This window comes from Ochotona curzoniae, unplaced genomic scaffold, assembly GCF_017591425.1.
Source record: "Ochotona curzoniae isolate NIBS_2020 unplaced genomic scaffold, NIBS_Ocur_1.0 contig_64, whole genome shotgun sequence".
In the NCBI taxonomy this organism is placed as follows: domain Eukaryota; kingdom Metazoa; phylum Chordata; class Mammalia; order Lagomorpha; family Ochotonidae; genus Ochotona; species Ochotona curzoniae.
The window spans coordinates 3,248,058-3,268,622 of NW_024466502.1; the positions used below are offsets into that span (position 1 = coordinate 3,248,058).

At 44.1% G+C, this 20,565-nt stretch overlaps 1 protein-coding gene across 1 annotated transcript in view; it reads left to right on the forward strand.

Moving 5' to 3' along the window:
- NALF1 (NALCN channel auxiliary factor 1) overlaps positions 1-16,020 on the forward strand; it is a 466,554-nt gene extending 450,534 nt beyond the window's left edge. Inside the window, exon 3 of the mRNA XM_040991008.1 lies at positions 15,054-16,020. Coding sequence (XP_040846942.1) covers positions 15,054-15,343 — 290 coding nt within the window. The 3' untranslated portion in view covers positions 15,344-16,020. The remainder of the gene's footprint in view (positions 1-15,053) is intronic.
- The last annotated feature ends 4,545 nt before the right edge of the window (positions 16,021-20,565 follow it).

Here is a 20,565-nt window from a genome sequence, read left to right on the forward strand (position 1 = left end):
CATCTTAAGGAGTGACCCTGGGCTCTGCATCTGTCATTGATAGCCACTGTCTGCCAACTTAAATTGTGGACATCCCTCAAGACCAGACTGCTGGACCCAACCAAGAGATAGGTCATTCTGCTGCCACTGTTGGCTGCTGCCTCCCTGCCAGGGAGAGCCCAGAGTGGCTGCCTCTTGGGACAGGTTAGCAAAGAGAACTAGCCCCAGGAGGAATAGAATGAGATTGTAGAGACCTCAAAGTCTGTTGTGGGGAAACCGATTCTACCCACACATGCACAGCCGTGACACTCAAATGCCTAGACACGAGTGGGGCTCGTCTCTCGCAGCTGTGTGAGAAGGTCTGAGTTGCTGATGTGTCACGTAGGTTCGCAGTGACCATGGGCCATGCCAGGTCCCTTTGAGCGTTGTGAATGAGGTCTGTCTTGTACTCAGAAGGGCTCACACCAGGACTGAGGCTAACCTATGGCCACCTCATGGCACTGTCCTTCCCTGGTACCACTCCAGTCCCAGACCTGCCAAGCCTGCCAGGCTGTGACTCGGTGAATGACACGCAAGGACACTCACAAAGCATGATTTCATTCAAGGGAATTCAGCGGGAAGGTCAATCTTGACCTTGCCTCCAGGAAGTTCTCCTTTTTCAAAATCTAATATTTTTCCCATCCTGTACACTGAAAATTATAATCACTCATCTCTGCGAGCCGAAGGGACAGATGGAATCTCCTTGAAACAAACTGATGGCATGGCCCCGCCATTGAAGTGCATCTCATCGGCCGCTTCTGGAAGGACACAGACCCCCTCCTTCTGGCTGAGATGGTTCACACTTTCTCAGCCTCCACAGAAGCAACCAGCAGGCCCCTTATAAACAACCGAGGGACAGGCGTCATCTGAGAGAGGCGCAAGTTCCCTCGATGGTGAGGGGGTTCCTGGTCCCCAGCCTTCTAGGAGGTGGCACCTCGAGGGCACACCCCGACATCCTCCCACACCAAGTGTGTCTCAGCCCTTGGGATGGGTGCACCATGGGGAAAGTTCTGCACATCCAGTGGTTGCGGTAACAGTTGTTAAATTCTGTTTCACGTGGCCTTTCTCCACCAAGGCCATGCTGCGGACCCATGGCTTGGAGTTGGAGAGGTTACATGTTTATCTTTCGCTCATGTTCTGCTTAACCGCCTTTGAAGCCTTGGGAGGCAGTGTCTTATCGAGAGAGTCAGAGATGGAGAAAGACAGAAAGGAAGGGGGCTGGGAGAGGGATAAGTAGAGCCCTGGCAGGATGGCTCAGTGCCCACATCCTTGCCCTGCATGCCCGGGATCCCATGTGGGCCCCGGTTCTTGTCCCTGCTGTCCATTTGCCATCTAGTTTCCTGCCTGTGGCCTGGGAAAGCAGTCGAGGACGGCCCAAAAGAAACTCCTGGCTCCTGCTCCTGAATGGCTCCACGGCAGCTGTTACGGCCATTTGGGGCGTGAAGTAGGGGACAGAAGATCTTTCTCTCAGTCTCTCCTCTCTGTAAATCTGCATTTTCAATAAAAATAAATAAAGCCTTCTTTTAAAGAAGAAGAAGGGACACAGAAAAGGGAGGAAGAAATGAGAGCTCTGAGGGCACGTGACCCCACTTCTGGTCCTTGTGGCTGTCTGAGGGGTCAGGACCAAGGGCTGCAGCCCTCTTTAGGGTGCTGAAGGAATGGCGTTTAGATGCCTCTCTTAGTTCTTCTAAAGGGACGTTTGCAAACTGACCTGGGGAGTGGATCCAGGCGCAAGCGTACTACCCAGCCCGGGTCACCCCAGGCCAGCCACGCCAGGGGACAGCAGGGGGACCTCAGCAGCTGCAGCTCCCAGCAGGGCGGGCAGGCAGCGCTACAGGAACGCCACTGAAGGCTTCCCCAACCCACTGCTTACCTGCAACTGTGCGCGTGGCTGAGGGTGCCATGGCAACAAGATCTGGTCATTTCCCGGCTGCTGAGACGCCCGAGATCTGCCGCCGTGTCTTGCACAGGGAAACTGGAGGCTCAACATCAACGCTGGCCAATAGAGAGGAACCGTATTTTGAGAATTTCTAAATTCCACGGTGACAAGAGTAAGGTGACATTTTCGCCTCTCGGGGAAAGCCCTTGGACCACGCTGTTCCTCCGGTGACAAAGGGGTTAGGATGTGATGGAGGTGGGCGCCGCCGCGTGGCCAGGCCGTGCTACTGCGGGGCGTCTCCATCAAGGCCCCTAAGCCAGCAAGGTCACCTGCAAAACCCCTCTTTGGTTTGCCAAAGTCCAGCAGCCCCAAGGAAATCCTGCTGCTTTCCGGAGCTATGTTTGGCCTAATCTAAGAGGAAAAATAAAGACACTGCCAGAGAATTTGTCCAGACTGGTATTGAACAGGCCCCAGGAAGCAGCCAGGCTGGGTCAGCATGAGGCCTGAACTTATGGTCCAGGCCTGCAGCTGCCCCCTGGCCTGCCCCAGTGGCAGCAGGCAGGTGCGCTGGGCAGGATGCTCGTAACTGTCTTCTTGATGCCTCCAAGGGAAGGCGTCAGAGACACCTAGAGCTGTCAGCCTGCAACAGGGGCAGCTGTTGTTCCTAATAAATACTTGTATTCCTTTCTGGATCTTCCACATGAAAATCCACCCTCTGATCAAGCCAAGCTTGGAAAGGCCTCGGTGCCATGACAGCCATGCCAGCTAGTCCGTGCTTACATAAAAGGTGAATGCAAGCATTGAGAGAGGTGTTCTAGAACAAGGAAGAAGTAATGGTGCACATACAGTGGATGTGTCCTGTCCCATCTGAGGGATATACCACAGCGGTGACCAGAGCAGTAAGCCAAAGGAAGAATTCGGATGAGCTGTAGGAAGGAAAGCTTGGCCAAAGGGATTTCCTGGGATGAATGAAATCTCAAAGTGTTTGAGTCCATGGAGACCCAGTGGGAAGGAGATACCCCACTTTGGACCCTTGTGCTTGCTGGGCCACTGTCAACAGTTCAGTCACTGCCCAGGAATGCAGGCTCTCTGCGTCAGGACAAACCCCAGCTAGCAAAGTCAGCGTGGCCTTTTCGTGGACTTAATCCCACACCTGATGAGTTGGAAATGAGATCAGCCTGTGAGCCCAGGTCCTGCATTACAAGTGGATCGGGAAGCCACCTGCCACCCATCCTGAAGGTAGCCTGGGAAGGTCCTTGTTAAGGCACAGCTGTGGAAAACCAGCTGGGGTAGGGAATTCAGAGAATAACCTGGCCGCAGCTTTCAGGCTGGCCAGTGCCGGTTTAAACAGATTTAACGGATTCTGCAACACACATCCCATTAAAAATGAACAATACAAGCTTTCTATAACCTACATAATTCTTTTTTCTGGTTTAAGACAAAGCTATCGGCTCACTTTTCTGTAGAGAAGTTTGTGCTTATTGGCGAAGAGGCCATACAGGATAGTCAGTGGGACATTTTAGGTTGTACCTGCACAAGAGAGCCAAAGTGTCTGAAATGTTTGTGGAAATGGTTCCAGGCATAAACGACCTCATTCTAGTGTGCATGTGGATACCATATCAGAAGCACTACCATATATATCATTATATAATCATATATGTAGACTTCGCATGATTGTACAAACGTGTACTTTAAATAGAAATATTTCACAGGTAATATAGGTAATTAAAGTAGGCAGTTTTTTAGGTTCAAAAATGGAAAAATCAGTTTTTAAACATGGCTTTAAAGTCACTGTTAGAACTCAGGAAGGGTTGTTACCATCTTAGGTCAGCAGGCACTGATGGAAAAGGTACAACCTTCCTTGAAAAAACAAAAAGGAAATTTGAATATATGAAGCTGCAATGAAACTCCTTTAGGAGCGGTTCACCTGTTACTTCGTTGGCTCACCGTATCACCTTAGTAGTTGTAATACCATTTCGTCTGTTTGGGTTTGCTTTTTCTTTACTGATAGACCTCCACCTCTCACTCGTCCCCGTAAGGATGAGCTCATGGAAGCTTCCACTGATACCCCTGCTATACTGAGCAAGGAAAAGAAAGACTTTGGGGTTGACTTGGGGTATTTTCCATAGGTTAGTTTGTTTGTGGGCTGGAGAATCCTAAAGAAGTCCAACTTCCTTAGGCAACAATGGAAAAAAATATTGCAAAGAAAATGAAAATAATTCCCATTGCAAACAAAATAATGATCCCATTTAGGGATGGTACTTTCCCCTCATCATTGCTTCCTTTTTTTTTTAAGATTTATTTTTATTTTTTTTTTATTGGAAAGGCGGATATACAGAGAGGAGAGACACAGAGGAAGATCTTCCGTCCGATGATTCACTCCCCAAGTGAGCGCAACGGCCGATGCTATGCTGATCCAAAGCCAGGAGCCTCTTCCGGGTCTCCCACGTGGGTGCAGGGTCCCAAAGCTTTGGGCCGTCCTCGACTGCTTTCCCGGGCCACAGGCAGGGAGCTGGAAGGGAAGCGGGGCTGCCGGGATAGAACCGGCGCCCATATGGGATCCCGGGTGTGCAGGGCGAGGACCTTAACCACTTGCGCCATCATGCTGAGCCCTCATCATTGCTTCTTTACACCCCATGTCACACCCAGGGAGAGGTTTTCCCTGTCACTCTTCCCCATCCCCTCCTCAGCCATTGCCAAAGCTAGGTCAGAATCAACTGGGCCCTGAGCATCTCACATTGTGGTTACATGTCCCAGATCACATGTGCCTGTCCCTGGCTCCAGCAGGAGCTCATGTTGGTGGTGACTGTCTCCTGTATTCCCCTAAGTGGCGACACAAAATCAATACTTGAGAAGCAATTAATGATTGGGGACTTGTGGAGGGAAAGAAGCTGTACAGGTCTCTGCCTTCGAGCCAAAGCAGGAAGATGAGGAATACCCATCACTCAAATGCACACACCTTCTTCCCAGACAGCCACAAAACCAGGAAGACCATTACTGGACTCTGAAAACCTTCTTGCCCTGGCACCCCTCTTTGCTGGCACATGCTCCTGTCAAGTTCACAGCAGCAACATGGGGCTCCATTGCTCAGGCCAACCTCTAAGATTGCAACACAGAATGCCTTAGATACAACATGAGGGCTAAGTCTCAGGAGCAGGGGCCCAGACTAAGTGTTACAGAGTGACAGGTGGCGGCTGGCTCCCCACCACCATCGTTTCCATGCTGTGATCCTAATTCTAACGTCTCAGAATGGGACCTTGTATAGATATGATTTTGTGGGAGGAAGTCAAGTTAACATGGGGTCATTAAAATGGTCCTAACCCAATGATATTATTTAGTCATTTAGGACTGGCTTCACAAGACATCTCACACTGTGTGGCTTAATAAGCCCGACCTCGTCTGCCAGTTCTGCAGGAAGGATGTGCAAAATCAAAGTGTGGGCAGTTCAGTTTCTTCTGCAGCTTCTCTCCTGGACCTGTAGGGTGCACGCTCTTGCTGTATCCTCACAGGCTCTCTCTCTCTCAGCCTTTAAGAGATGAGTTCGAAGGGGCCATGATCTAGCTCAAACACTGTAGCTACAAGTGCACACATGGACATCTAGAGGGAGAACATGCAGCAGAGGAAGAGAGGCCAGAGACAGACCCTCTTTTGGGCCCTCAAAACTCACCAGTCCTGTCCAGATCTTGCCTTTGAACTGTCAGGCCCTTGACAACTTCGTTGTTGAAGCTCCTATTCTGTGCGACTTCATTGTAATGGCCCCAACTGACCTTGAAACTGAGCAATACCTCACAACTTTGAAATGAAGCAGAAGCAGGCAATATCATTTGATTAAAAAATAGAATCCATTCCTTTACTTGATAACAAGTTTGTGCACTTCAGAAGTTGTAATGAAATCAGCGTACAGGAAGCACAAAATATGAATTAACAGAGCAGCGAGAGTGGCCAGTCGGAAGGACTTCAGGACTCACAGACACGTGGCGTCAGTCCTGGAGAGCAGAAAGACTTGCACATGCAGGTTCCACCAAATGTCTCCCTTTGAAAGAATTGAGTCCATTTGCAATGCTGTGGGGCAGCCGTGTCCAGTATGTGCTGATTTAATAAGGAAAGATGTTAAGCCTTTTATTTCCCAAAACTGCAGTGAGTTTCCCCTTGGTAAAATCAGACACTGTCTGTACTCTTCTCTCAGAACTCCACTTCAAAATATAAATCTTTGGAAAAGAAAAACATGAGCCAATGAAAACCTACCTAGGGACTTTCTATTTCTGATTTTTTTTTCCATTTCCATTTGGAATTGCTTGCTTTGTCACTTTGAGCCTTGGTATCATAAATTTTCAAAGAAAATATAGACTGATAGTTTTACTTAACAATTTTACAAAATTCCTGGGCAGATTTCAAATTCCCAGCCTTTACAAGAAAAGAGTGATTTTGGTCTCTGTTCGTCTCATTTGCTCCCTTCGCCAAGAAATAAGTCATTCATTAACGCAAGCAGAAGGAATGAGGTGTAGTTAGCAACATGTCATGTGGATGGGCATGGAAGCCTACAGCTCAAGGAGCGCATGTCTGGTGCTAGCAGGTGGATTTCCTATTGGTGCTGGACCCACACTCTAGGAGAATGGAGATGTTTGGGACCGGTTCATGGAGAATGAATTCAGGCATAAGTTAGCAATTCCTGCGGTGTCAAGAGACAAGATGTCGTCAGGGGCTTTGTCAACTGGTATTTCTCTAATACGATAGCTCAGCATTTAAATTTAGGAAAGAAGAAATCTTGAACAGATTTAGTCTATTTTGTTTATTTAATCTACTTAATCTTGAGACTAAATAGCTTTCCATAATTCCTACAAAATCCAGCAGTAAACACTAACAGAACTGATGTTCTAACATAGCTCTCTACACTCTTTTAATTAGAATTTTTTAAATTTATTTTTTTAAATTATTGATTACATTGTATTATGAGACACAGTTCCATAGGTACTGGGATTCCCTCCACGCCTCCCCCAACCCTCCCCCCATGGTGGACTCCTCCACCTTGTTGTGAGACCACAGTTCAAGTTCAGTTGAGACACCTTCATTGTAAGCATATACCAAGCATAGAGTCCAGCATCTTATTATCCGGATAAGTTCATCTGCTTCTTGGGGAGACCTTCTCTGGTCTGAAGGTAGAGCCAAGAGAGCAAATCCCGATCAATTAAAAACCTCAGCAGCAACAGAATTTTTTATAAGTTTCATAACTACTTCATAACTATTTCTTACCAGACATTCTATTAACTGTGACTTATTGAGAGTAGTCTGACTCCTGGGTATTATTCATTTCATCTCTGCTTTTATTTTAAGATACTTGTTACACTTACTGTACAAGGGGGACATTTATAAGAATATATGTGGTGAATGTATGCATGTTTAGATTCCTTCTCCTACATATGTCACTATTAAGAAGTGTGGTGGTCCTCGTCCCCCCTGCTTTGCCTTTCATTTTCATGCAGGCTATCATAAGGATGTATGAAAGACCCTGTTTTCTAGTGCTGGTTTCCCAGGCCACGACTCTGTGCCTCCCAGTTCCATAGATGTGATGCTTTACACTGACCTTGTTGCTCAGCTGCGTGAGGGGTTTGCAGGCCATGCTCCCTTCTGGACACTGTGGAAGATGGGCTTACAGTCCTTCAAGGTCTCTGCAGGGTCCTGGTGCTTGCTATGGTAGTTCCCTGTCACGTGTTTCTTGCCAGCTGTCAGCTGATGACAATTTCCAGCTATTTGCATCCCTATCTGCCTTCGTTCATCTTCACAAACAAGATCTCTCCCACCTACACATCTGCCTCTTGTCTCCATTTTAAGAGCACCTGTGATTGGATTTGCCCAATCCTGGATGATATCCTCATTTTCAAGTTGGTCAACAGGCAACATAATTACATGGACATCCTTAACTCCATTTTTGCCATCATAAAATAAGTACACATTCTGGTGATTGAGGGTTGGACACCTTGGGGAAGGGATTGTGTTGCTGGTCACATCTGCACAGTACCAGGCATTGTGCCAGATGCTGGTGAGACCAAGAGAATGAGTGACATGGTTCATGCCCAAAGAATCACATCATCCTCTGTAGCAGCATGCAAGTTGGAGGAAGGCTTTCTTGGGGACCTGACATGTGAAGTGTTAAGGAGTATTAGGCAGGAGGAAAACAGCCTGAGAAGTAAGCTGAGTGCTATTCTCACAAACCAACCAGTGAAAATGAGATACAAAGAATCGGTGCCTCCCTAAAGAGGCTTCCCCAAACAAAACAATGAGAAAACAATCAGAAAAAACCATATATTATTGCATTACTGTTTGGCCGTGCAATGATATAAGCCTAATTTCTCATTGCAGATATGGTATATGTATCTCAAAACTGACCTGTTTTAAAATGCATACCTTACTCCCTAGCTTTTGCTTTTCATTTGTAAATATGTAATACACATATTCAAAGTCTCATGTTTTCTACAGATGATCACTATAATTAAGAATTTGTTCTAGATTTCTTAAATTGATCTTCCATTTTATATTGTTTTATTGCCCAGTTTTAAAATAACTTCAGAAAATTACAAAACCTGTCAGAGGTTATTTATGACATTCTTTTCATCTTCAGGGAGAAAAATGTGCAGTTTGAGAACAGGTTCTGTTTTTGTCCTCCTGTAAATTATTTTTAAGCAAATGCTGGGTTACATTTATGTTAGATTAGCATTGTAGCAGATACAAAATAAAGATATATAAACTCAGAACATGAATTTTCAAAAACCACTGTTTGCCACAGTGAGTTGGGATTTATATGATGATAAAACATGGTCCTGTGATGAGCAAATCATTGCTTTATCATTGCTGACTGGGGCTTCTGGTCCAAGCTGAAGACAGATTTTACCTCCCAGCTGTCTCATTTCCCATTGAACCGAAAGTGCAAACTATAACGAGACACATTCATAGAATCAAGGAAACCTGGATAGTAGAACACTGTAAGAACTGAGCCTTTACAAAAGTATGGAAAAGGAACGGCAGAACGGCTGTTGCCCTGCAAAGCTTGATCGGAGCCTGCAGAGAACAGCGTGATGAGTGCCGAGCAGAGGCAAGCTGTCCTTTCAGAAGGACCCTTCACTGACTGGGACTGCCATGGGAAACTGCAGAGACCAAGAGACAAAACAAGGCAGAAGTAACCAGGAGGGTGAAAGATTGTCAGCAGACACCTGAGCTGGCCGATTACCCCGTTCCTACAAGTTCCTTGTTGGTGCTGTCTCAATAAAATACATCATCCACTTCCCAAAGACATGAAAAGAGCCACTGCTATGCCATGAGCAACTTCACAGTCTGTTTCCTAGTAGTGCTGGGAGAGGAGCTGTAATCTATCTACTGGCTCCCTATTCACTCACTGTAAGAATTCTGCCTTTTGGGCAGACTTGACAGTCAAAGGAGTCAAGAGCAAAACATCACATAGAAGGGTGAGGGTGTAGCCAGCCTCACATAGAAGGGTGAGGGTGTAGCCAGCCTCACATAGAAGGGTGAGGGTGTAGCCAACAGAAGCCTTTTGGAGAAACTAAGGCTGAGGTGGGGGTGATGGAAGGATTGATCAAAAGCAATGCTAGAGAGGAAGAAAAACAATTTGTGCGAAGAGACAGTCAGCAAAAGAAGTTATAATGAAACTCAGATAAACACATTTGGGATAGCTTTCAAAGAGCAAAACAAACAGATTCTCAATGAAATGAGGCTAACAGTGTGGTAGACAGGAGTCAGAACCGTGGGGTTTTAGGACTATTACATTATGTGCAAGAAGGACATTGTACATTGAATTAAGATTGCTGACAATCTTAGGTTTTTCAGATGCACCTGGAATAATCACCAAAGTTGACAGGAGAGTCAATAAGAAAGATGAGGTCAGAGGAAGGCATCAGAGTTGGAGGCAAGAGAAGGACTCACCCCTGTTTTTCCAGATTTTCTTAAGAGGAATGAAGGACAATGAGCTAGCGAGCATAGGTGGCTTCTACAACCAACAGCCAACCAGAGTCAGGATATTAGTTCCAATCTGATACAACTTCTTGATCCTAACTTCTTGAATGAGCTTGTGCAAGCAAGAGCAATGCCTTGAAACGCAGAGCAGACAAACTGTTCCAATCCACCAAGAAGTCTGATTTCCAGTACAGTGAGGTGTGTGAATGCGTGTGTTGCTTTTTTTTTTTTTTCTTTTTGGCAGCAGCATGAATAAAATCCTGGTACCAGCTTCTGGTACTAGAAATGGAGAACTACTGTGACAACCACCTATAATGTGGAAGTCGCTTTGACACCAGAATGTGGAACAAGTTGGTGATGTGTAATAGAAAACATTCATGGTTTAGAAAATATTTAGAAGATATTTTCATGGAATAGAAAATATTCATGGACATATGGATTGCTCCTGAGAGTGCAGAAGGAAATGGAGGCAGGCTAAAGGAAATCAGGGCCCTGTACAGTATTAGAAAGTTCAGCAGAACTGTGTCCTGCAATTACACAGAAAATAGTGTTAAGTCATGACCATAACTGTTTAGTTGAAGACATTTCCTACCATTTAAAGGTGTGGCTTGATGTTATCTTGTTGTTGCTAGAGAAAAACACAGAAAGAGACCAACTGGACAATAAATATCCACTACAGAAAAACTAGCAGGGATGTGACTATAAACCTTGGTTAATCCCTCAAAATCTGATAAGTCAAAGTATGAGATTCCAAACAAGGCTTGGAAGAAGCTAAGAGGAGTAATCCAGGTAGTAGCTCAGGGGAGGGAGGTGGGTGGAGGAGCCTCTTCTGTAATGAGATGAAGCCCTGGACACAGACAAGAGTCAACTACTAACCCACTGAAAGGAGCGGGGACAGCAGGAAGCAAGGGGAGGCTGTTGGACTCCACAATGCTCACTCACAGGAAGCAAGGGAAGGATATTGGACTCCACAGTCTTCACTCACAGGGAACAAGGGAACAGAGATACTAAGATGCAAGGGCAGTGCCCTGGCACTCGTGTGGGAGCATTGCTTCTGATCCGGTTTCCTGCTAATGCCTCTGGAAGTGTAGCAGGAGTGTTTAGATACCAGATGGGCCTCTGGCATCAACCCTGGCTCTTGTGGCCATTTAGGGAGTAACCAGCAGATAACAGGTATGTCTCACCTATCATGCTTGCTACCTCTCTTCATAATTATAGGATTATCTGTCTTTCAAATAAGTAAGTACATGTGTATATATACATGCACGCACACACACAAACACACACTTATTTACCCAAATGCAAACACCTTCTACTTTTCAACAAAAAATGAAGACAAACTGAAGAATAGGCTTGTAATGAGGGTGTGGGACCAAGAATCCTAAGAACATCCCCAGTGTAAAAATCTAATGAAATGTATGCAGCTCTATTTCAAAACTGCTTTGGCAAGTGGAACTGTTGGATTTTCTGTTTCCCCTTTTTTGAAAGCAGAGTGACTGAAATCAATACTCTATTTCTGTTTTATTATCGTGTTTTTAAAAAGATTTATTTATTCTTATAGAAAAGGCAGATTTACAGAAAAAGGAGACAAAAGAAAGGCAGATTTACAGAAAAAAGGAGAAACAAAGATCTTCCATCCAGTGGTTTACTTTCCAAGTAACTGCAATGGCCAGAGCTGAGCCAATCCAAAGCCAGGAACCAGGAGCTTCTTCCATGTCTCCCACGCAGGTGCAGGGTCCCAAGGCTTTGGACAATCCTTGACTGCTTTCCTAGGCCACAAGCAGGGAGCTGGTTGGGAAGTAGAGCAGTCAGTATGTGAACCACTATCCATATGGGATCCTGACGCATGCAAGGCAAGGACTTTAGCCACTAGGCTACTACACAGGGCTGTGTTATTGTATTTGGGAAACAATTAACAATTAAGATTACTTTTATCCTGGAATGTATCATGCCTAATATCACAGCTATTTTTGATTGTTGAGTTGATGCTCTCCTAGGCAGGGAGTGTTGGGATATTACAATTGGTTCAATTCTCACTGTGACACTAGAATGTAGTTAAACAATGTTTTAAAAATTATTATAAAGCATTATGAATCTCAGATACTTAAATTATCTTCAGTAGGGAACATTTTCAGTTTTTAAACTAGATGCACACTATGTATATACACATATATTAACTGATGTCTAGAGTTTGACTCCAGCAGAAGAGAGTTAAGCTGAGAAGGACAAATAGGATACTGTTATTGGTGATATGGTGAATTCTGTTTGCATTAGGGCATTAGTAGTGGCACAGCTCTGCAGCTATATGACTTGGTGATGTAGAGACAGTGGTAGAAAGTAGTTACAACCCCTAGGAAAAATTATAGTAGAGAATTTTGTATCAAGTGGAAAGTCATATAAGGGTCTAGCGTGATAGTGTAGCAATTAAAGTCCTCACCTTGAATGTGCCTGGAACCCATATGGGCACCAGTTCTAATTCCGGCGGCTCCACTTCCCTTCCAGCTCCCTGCTTGTGACCTGGGAAAGCAGTCGAGGATGGCCCAAAGCTTTGTAACCCTGCACCCACATGGGAGACCCTGTACCCACATGGGAGACCCAGAAGAGGCTCTTGGCTTCAGATTGGCTCAGCTCTGGCCATTTCAGCCAATTGGGGAGTGAATCATTGGATGGAAGATCTTCCCCTCTGTATATCTGCCTTTCCAATAAAAATAAACAAATCTTAAAAAAAAGAACAGAAAGAAAGTCATGTAAAATTTCTATGATAATGTACAAAAAGATGAAACTATTTGACAGGCAGTGAAATATTTAAGTAGTACTATAATGAAATGGGATTTTATTTTTTATTTTTCAGTTTTAAGCATTAACACAAACAAAGCACAAAAAAGACATTGGAAAATACAACTATATTAAGCTTAGCATAAAAATAAAATTGGGACATTTGGGCTAGGGAAAAGCTGTAGTGAGACAAATTTATTTCACTTTCTGATTTAAAAGTACAATGCAGTGGAAACAAACAGCAACATGTTTTAGGTTGACTTAACAAATTCTTGGAAAATGACAAGGGGTTATTACTTGTGAGAAAGTCTAAGTGTTCTAGGAAGACTAGGGTTTACCGACTGCCTGTGCTAAGCTTCGTGTGCACAGTACCATGGAAGAAAGTGAGGGAGTGTATTTTATCCACACACACCCTAAGGGTACATTTTCAGATAATACCAAAAAAAATCAAGACAATCATAAAGTATGCTACTTGCAGAGCTGGAGCCAAATACAGAAAGAGCTAGAAGAGGCACAAATATTTTCCATGGAGGAAGAAGAATTTGGGGTGTGGTTGGTGGGGTAATGTTTTAATTTTTAAGTAGCCTGTAGAATTGTTTGATCTTTAATAGATTTGTGCATGTACAGCTGAATACAGGCTGTTGGAAAATGGACAGACGAGAAAAAGACACTAAGAAGGACTCATGTTGTCCTCAGTGAATTGCCTTATTTCTTTCTGAACCAACGTTAGTTATAAATCAAAGAGCCACCTAGAAAGAACCTATTTAGGTGACATCATTAAACATATTCTAATTATTAACAGTCTAAAATGTCAATCAATAACCTTTTTATCTCTTACAATCTTAGTACATACGCTTTGTTTTAGAGATTAATATGGAAAATATATCCTTCAATGAATGATCAGTGTACCAATGGGATAGCTAATATGAAAAATATATATCATTCAGTAAAAGTGTCGGCGCTGCAGACCTCATTAATTCAGTTTTTTTTCCATATTCTATCTAGGCGAAGGTGAAGTTTACCTTTGAATGCCTAAGAAGAAATGAATATTGTAAGCATCACTATAAGGATATCTCGGTTGTTTGTTTAACAGAAACTGAAGATTGAAGTGTTTATCATTTAATAGATTTTTTTTGTAACTAAGCAAGTAGAGACACTGAGTTTATTCTTGTCATTATGCTAAGTGTTGCTTCATGGTTCAAGGTGACTGGCATTTTAAAAATGATAGCTGTGCTTCAAGTAAGGGCATAGCTGCCATGTTGCAGTTTAGCCCTGCCGCCCTAGCAGCTCAGGAGTGGGAGTGCAGGCGTCCCAGGGGATCCACTGGAGCTGAAAACAGAGACCTAGGTCGATCCGCGGATGCAAGACATCCCAGGAAGAAAGACCAATGTGCCTAGTGGTCCAGTCGCGGATGTTTCTGGAACAACCCGAAGTGTGGTTTTGAGTCTAGAGACAAGAGAAATATCTTCCTGCCTTTGATAACACTTAGAAGCATAGCCTGTTTTTTCAGGTTTTCCCTTTGTGCAGAGCACAGAGAAAGCTTTCCAGTTGAAGAATCCCATTTAATCCTATACTTATTTTTCCTTTACCCACATGTTTGTGTTGTTCAAGCACGAGAATAATATGACAACATTTATGTAGCAAATTCATTGTAAAATCTGAGACAATGTTTTAGGCACATGAAAAATATTATAAACGCAATAGCTTAAATACTCCTGAAAACATTAGTGTAACTCCCGACAGCATTAACATAACAAGGCACAAGTTTAACAAGATTGCTTATAGCCGTTTGCGTTATTCTATTCACCCCTTTGCAAGTTTGCAAAGTAAGAACTCATTTTTAATAAATGTCTCTTCAAAATAAGAACAATGCGTGTTCTTAGAGGAAGAAGAAAAATGGGGGTGGGAGGAGAACAGATACAAAAATAGAGGTATAGTCACTGAGACGCAAAGTTGATGGAAGGTTTGGAAGAGCAACCAGACTCCTCCATTACGGTCCAGACAGAATGCAGCAAATGGCCGAGCCGGAGAAATATCTAGAAAATACATCGTGAGGACCGGAGCACCGGTTGGATGCAGGAGGACTAAGCCACTGTGAGACTGAGCACACAGACGATTAATAAAGCTAATGCATTTTGCATTAGGTGGCCACATTCATGCCCGTATGTGCTTGGTCTCCAGGTAGATCCAGAGCCACAGATTATGTTACATTCTGGATTTACAATATCCAGAACAGTCAGACAAAAGCTTGCACGCAGCAACTTAACGCAACCGGTCTTAGACTGTGATTGGCCACCCTGACTGCGCTTGAACTGTCTTGAAAACACCTTTACTTAGAGAATGTTAAACGAAAGCCTCGCTCTGCACTGACCTTTGCTCTCTCTCCTTCCTCTAACCTCGGCCTGTCTTCTTCCCTCAGGGCTCTACGAAACCTTCCTGACCGACGACGAACCCGAATGCTGTGACGTGAGGCGCGAGGAGCAATCCCACCACCCAGCCAAGGGGACAGGAGAGCCGGGCGACTCCTGCCCTAGGACTTCGCTCACCCTGTCGTCGGCCACGAGACTGTGCAGCGGCCGGCTCAAGCTGTGTGTGCTGGTGCTGATCCTGCTGCACAGCGTGCTCACGGCCTCCGCCGTGCACAACCCCGCCGGGGTGAGCTTCCGAGGTCTCCCCGCGCTGGAGGAAAACTCCACCAACGAGGAGTAGCAAGGCACAAGCGCCGCCGCGGAAAAACAGCTGCTGTCCAGCGTACAGAAACTGGGTGCTTTTGCGCTCACGTTACTTCTTGCAAGGCCTGTGGGGTTCCAATACAAACAAATCGACGGGCCGGAACCCCGACTAGGACACGAACTCGCCGCAGCTTTTTATTGACTGAGAAAGGCTGTCAAGTGACTTTCGATTTCTCACGCCATTTTATACACTGTGTTTTAATGTTTGGAGGTTTTATTTGCTTTCCTTTCGGTTGGGGGCTATTTGTTCGTTCAGTTTTTGCACTTGTTAATACTGGATTTCTTTGGGGGGATGGTTTTCTCAGAGGTGAACTCAGTGTTTCCACTGTCTCTATCTCTATATATTTCTAGTCATTGTGTGTGTTCATCAGATAGTTCTGTCTTTATGTCCTGTCAGTTTCTATTAGAGGAATGAATGCTATTACCTCACGGTATAGCAAAAAAACAACAACAAAAAAATAACAAAATAGACAAAAAGACAAAAAAAAGGAAAACAACAAAAAAGAAACAAAAAAATTCCCCGAGTCTCCCCATCTGCAGTCAGAACCAAGGCCCTTGGCAGCCAGCCCTTGTGAACCCGCCTTGCTCACCCCTGAGCAGACCATCGCTTGCTTCTGTGTGTGATCACAGTGGCTGGGTTGCACACTCCCGAGCCGTCAAGCCACCTGCCCAAACCCACAGAGCAGGGCCCAGGGGCCTGGCAAGGTCTTGTTTAGCTGAACACAACAAGTGCTCTCCGTAACAACAGGAACCAGGCAGTTCACACCAACAAAAGAAAAGGAAAGCAAACCACCGTGAGCTGTGTCGCTCCAGTTCCCGTTCCAGTCCTTTCTTGCTAGTCTGTTGGAGAGGAACAACGCGAGACGAGGGTGCTGAGGCAGTCCTTGCCTTGAGGGTTCAGGTGGGCATTCATGGTCAACTCAATCCCGTCAGAGATGGGCACTTACGGGCCGTGGTGAAGGCAACCAAAGGTTGGGATGCAATCCCAGCTCATTCCTTCCTCCTTTGTCATCAGGGAAGAGACAGCAGCAGTGCTCCAACACCTGCGGTCTGTACAGTATGTCCAATCGTACCCCAGCATTTCCCCCACGTAAGGATTAAGATTCCTCCAGGCATAAAGTGTATGCAGCTCTGCATTATCACAGAGGAACAATTTCTGTTTTAAACAAGAAATAGGTCAGCCGTTTTTACTAAATGCAAAAACCTCATCTCTCAAACTTGCTCTAGGTAGTTGGGGAAAAGCAGAAGTTCAAGCACGCCGTGTTTGTGCTTTGTGGGTACATTTCGCCTGCTGAGTGTGTGTGAATTTGCTTTCTACAAAAGGCTTTTCTGAGTTTACAGTAGAATCAGCGGAAGGAAGAGTTAATAAGGGCTGTTTTTAAAGACAAACAAATAGTTAAAAAAAAAAACTTTACATTCCTTCCAATCCTCTAACTACACTTGGGAAGTCACTTCCAGTGAGTTTGCTGTGTGGCCATGAGATGAAGGAAATCCGTAGAAAATGTCCTCTTAGCGAGCAAAATTTAGTTACTAACTTTATAGCTATGAAATTTCCCCAGGCATTTGTTTTTGTTTAAACAGATTCTATCCTCTGCATCAGACTTAACCCTGCGACATGCGTACAGTATGCATATTTTGTTTTGAATAAAAAAATGTTTTGTTCCAGTCTGTTAAGAATATTCAAAAAATAATAAAGGTATTGCTTAATAAAATTGCTAGAATTGTTTAGCAGTACATGCACAAATATTTTGCTAGATTCTTTGTTTTAATAGTGTTTTGTTGAGACTGAAAATCCTAAAATGGTCTGCGCAAATACAAAAGAAAAACACCAAAATGCAAAATTCTCCAGTTTTTGCTCCTTTGTTTTAAGTTGGTCTTTTCAGCAAGTATAAACACGTTCACCTGTGCACGTGGGCACACACAAAGGGTCGATGCATTAATGTACGGATGCACAGGGCTTTGCTGGGGATGAGAGTGAGTGCGGGAAGAGTGGGCGAGAGAATGGATGAATGGGTAACCCAAGAGACGTTGTAGCCGCGAGTTGCTGACCATCTAACAGCTGTGGAAGCAAGCAGTGGTGCAGCATGGATTTCAATGGGCTGCAGGCTGGGGGGGTGTGCCAAGCTCTCACCCAGCTGACCTCGGTCAGGGAGCGACCAGGAAGAGCTCTGCTCTGCGAAGCTCACGCTACACACCATACTTTCTGCACATCTCAGAGTTCCGCCATCTGTGCACAGGATTTCTATCCTCGCGGTCAAATAAGGAAACAATCGTGTGTGTTCCACCTACCTTTACTGGTCTAAGAAGTTATCGCTAAAGACTGGGCTAAATCATGGATCCCTTAAAAAAACACTGTTTTGTTTCACTTAGTATCTTTTATCACCGACATTGAAGGAAAGATCTTTTCATAAGAAGTCTTCCTCAGTCCTTATTGCACTTTTTGTTCACAGAGAATTTTAGTTGGAGGACAGAAAACATCAACTCCTATGAATTTACATGATCAGTAAAGGCCTTAAAATATAATTTCAGCAGTTCCATGAAATAATGGACAACAATCTAAGCAACAATGGAGTAGTCCATAATTGATGTCTAATTTTTCTTGCCATACTCATTTATTCCTCTTTTGAGAGAATGTACTCAGTGCCTGGTTTTATTATTGCAGGTATTTTGCCACCTTCCCACAGTATTTCCATTGATTCTGGGGTCAGGAAGATCCAAACTGCAATGGTTCCATTACAAAGTTAAAACAAGTGCCGATGCTGAAAATTTCACCACATCCATTGATCACTTGTACCAATTTCCCCAGCACACATTTGACCATGCGTGATGCTGCCACCTGAACATAATTACAACTAAAGACTCTGCTCCTGTGTAACCATCTCCTTGTTCTTTATTTCTTTTTTCTTTAAGTCTTATTTATTTATTCTTATTGGAAAGTCGGATTCATAGAGATAAGGAGAAACAGAGAAAGATCTTCCATCTGCTGGTTCACTCCCCAAGTGGCTGCAAAGGCCAGAGATGATCCAACACAAAGCCAGGAGTCAGGAGCTTCTTCTGGGTCTCCAAAGCAATTGCAGGGTCCCACGGCTTTGGACCATCTCTACTGCTTTCCCAGGCCACAAGCATGAAGCTGGATGGGAAATGGAGTAGCCAGGATATGAACTGGTGCCCATATGGGATCCCAGTGGATGCAACACAAGGATCTAACCACTAGGTTACTATGCCGGGCCCATTTCTTGTTCTATTTTTATTGTGGTGGGTCTCAACTGGATAATGCATTGAACTATTAAAAATTCAGCAAATAAGTGGAAAATCAAGAACATATTTGTTTCATAAATGTATGGAACGAAAGTTAATGTGTTTATTATTCTTTTTTTCTGTAATAGATAAAAATTCCAATTTGTGGAACACATTGGTACCACTGCGCTAGACATCAAACAACATGGTAGAGAAGTTAAATGTTAACTGCTCATCACATTAGCACTGGATGATTCATCATATTGACCTTTTTGTTTAACAAGATAATGTTGCTCCCCTCTTCCACAATATCATAAAAGATAGTTATTCTTTTAAATAACATCTGTGCAAGAAATAATTTTCTTTCCTGCCAATTAATGAGCACCTTTAAGGGCTGAAAAGCTGGGGCTGTTTTACATCATTGCTGGCAGATGTCCTGGTTCTTGCAGATTCAAAATGGTCTAGGGAAGCAGCAAAAGATGACCCCAGCTTTGGACCCTGCCATCCACATGGGATAACCGAATAAAAGCCTTGACTTTTGCCTGGCCCAGTTTTGGCTATTGCAATCTTCTGAGGAGTGAGTGAGCAAATGGAAGATTTCCCTGTCTCTTCCTCTTTCTCTCTCCTTTTCAAATAAATAAATATTTAATTTTTCAAAAAATAATTACAGTCTTCATTTTTTTTTTTTTTGCAAAGGCAGAAATTCATAGAGAAGCAGAGGAAGATCTTCCATCTACTGGTTCACTCCCCAAGTAGCCGCAACAGCTAGAGCTGAGACAATCTCAAAAGAGGAGCTAAGAGCTTCTTCTGGGTCTCCTGCACAGGCACAGGGTCCTAAGCTTTTTGGCTATCCTCTACTGCTTCACAAACAGGGAGCAGGATAGGAAGTGGAGCAGCCAAGACACAAACTGGAGCCCATATGGGATTCCAGTGGATGCAAGTGAGGATCTAGCCATGAGGCTACCACACTGGGCCCCCACCTATACGTTAAAATAAAACATGACGAGCATATGGCAAAGAGAGAAGAAGGAAGGGAAGAAGAAAGAAAGAAGGAAGAAGAAAGAAGGAAGGAAGGAAGGAGGGAAGAAAGGAAGGGAGAGAGGAAGGGAGGGAGGGAGGAAGGAAGGAAGGAGGGAAGGAAGGAGGGAAGGAAGGAAGGAAGGAGGGAAGGAAGGAAGGAAGGAAAGAGGGAAGCAGGGAAGGAAGGAAGGAAAGAGGGAAGCAGGGAAGGAAGGAAAGAGGGAAGCAGGGAAGGAAGGAAGGAAGGAAGGAGGGAAGGGAAAAGTGGGCCTGGGGCAGGGATTGGAAAGTAGAAAGGCAGGCTATTGGGAGGGAGGCCAAGGGGTTTTGTAGTAATGAATGAAATGAATAAGAGCATTGTCGCCAGAAGGAAAAAATATGTAGATGGAACAATGTATGGATGCCAGACCCATGAGCCAAATCTTTGATTAGCAGATGACATTCTATAACTGAAAAACAGTGCATTTTTCCATCTGCGATTTTCATTCTCCCTGGGTAATAACTGAAATCCAGTGTTCTTGGTTCTTGAAGCTTTGAGTTAGCATCCACATGAGTGGTGCATTTTGTTTGAGCTACAATTATAACTAGATATTTGGCTTCATTTGCAGGTATGTCTACTTTAGAATGGAAAGGCAATCTACTGTGGCATATCCTTACAGAAAAATGAAAATGTGTAATATATGAGAATGTTTTCAGGAAGTTTGAAAATTTAGTTATGGTACACTTATATAATGTAGACATTCTGTATCCCATATTTTTGGGAGATGGTATGTGTTTCCATAAACATTTTGAAGACTCCTCACATGCATTACGAATAATCTTAAAATGATTCGCTCAAAGCATCATAAACATGGCTATGAATGTCTTCTTGTTTGCTGTGTCACACCCATTTAAAAGCCAGACCTAATTTGACATTGCCAACAAATTTTCAGCACACCTTGA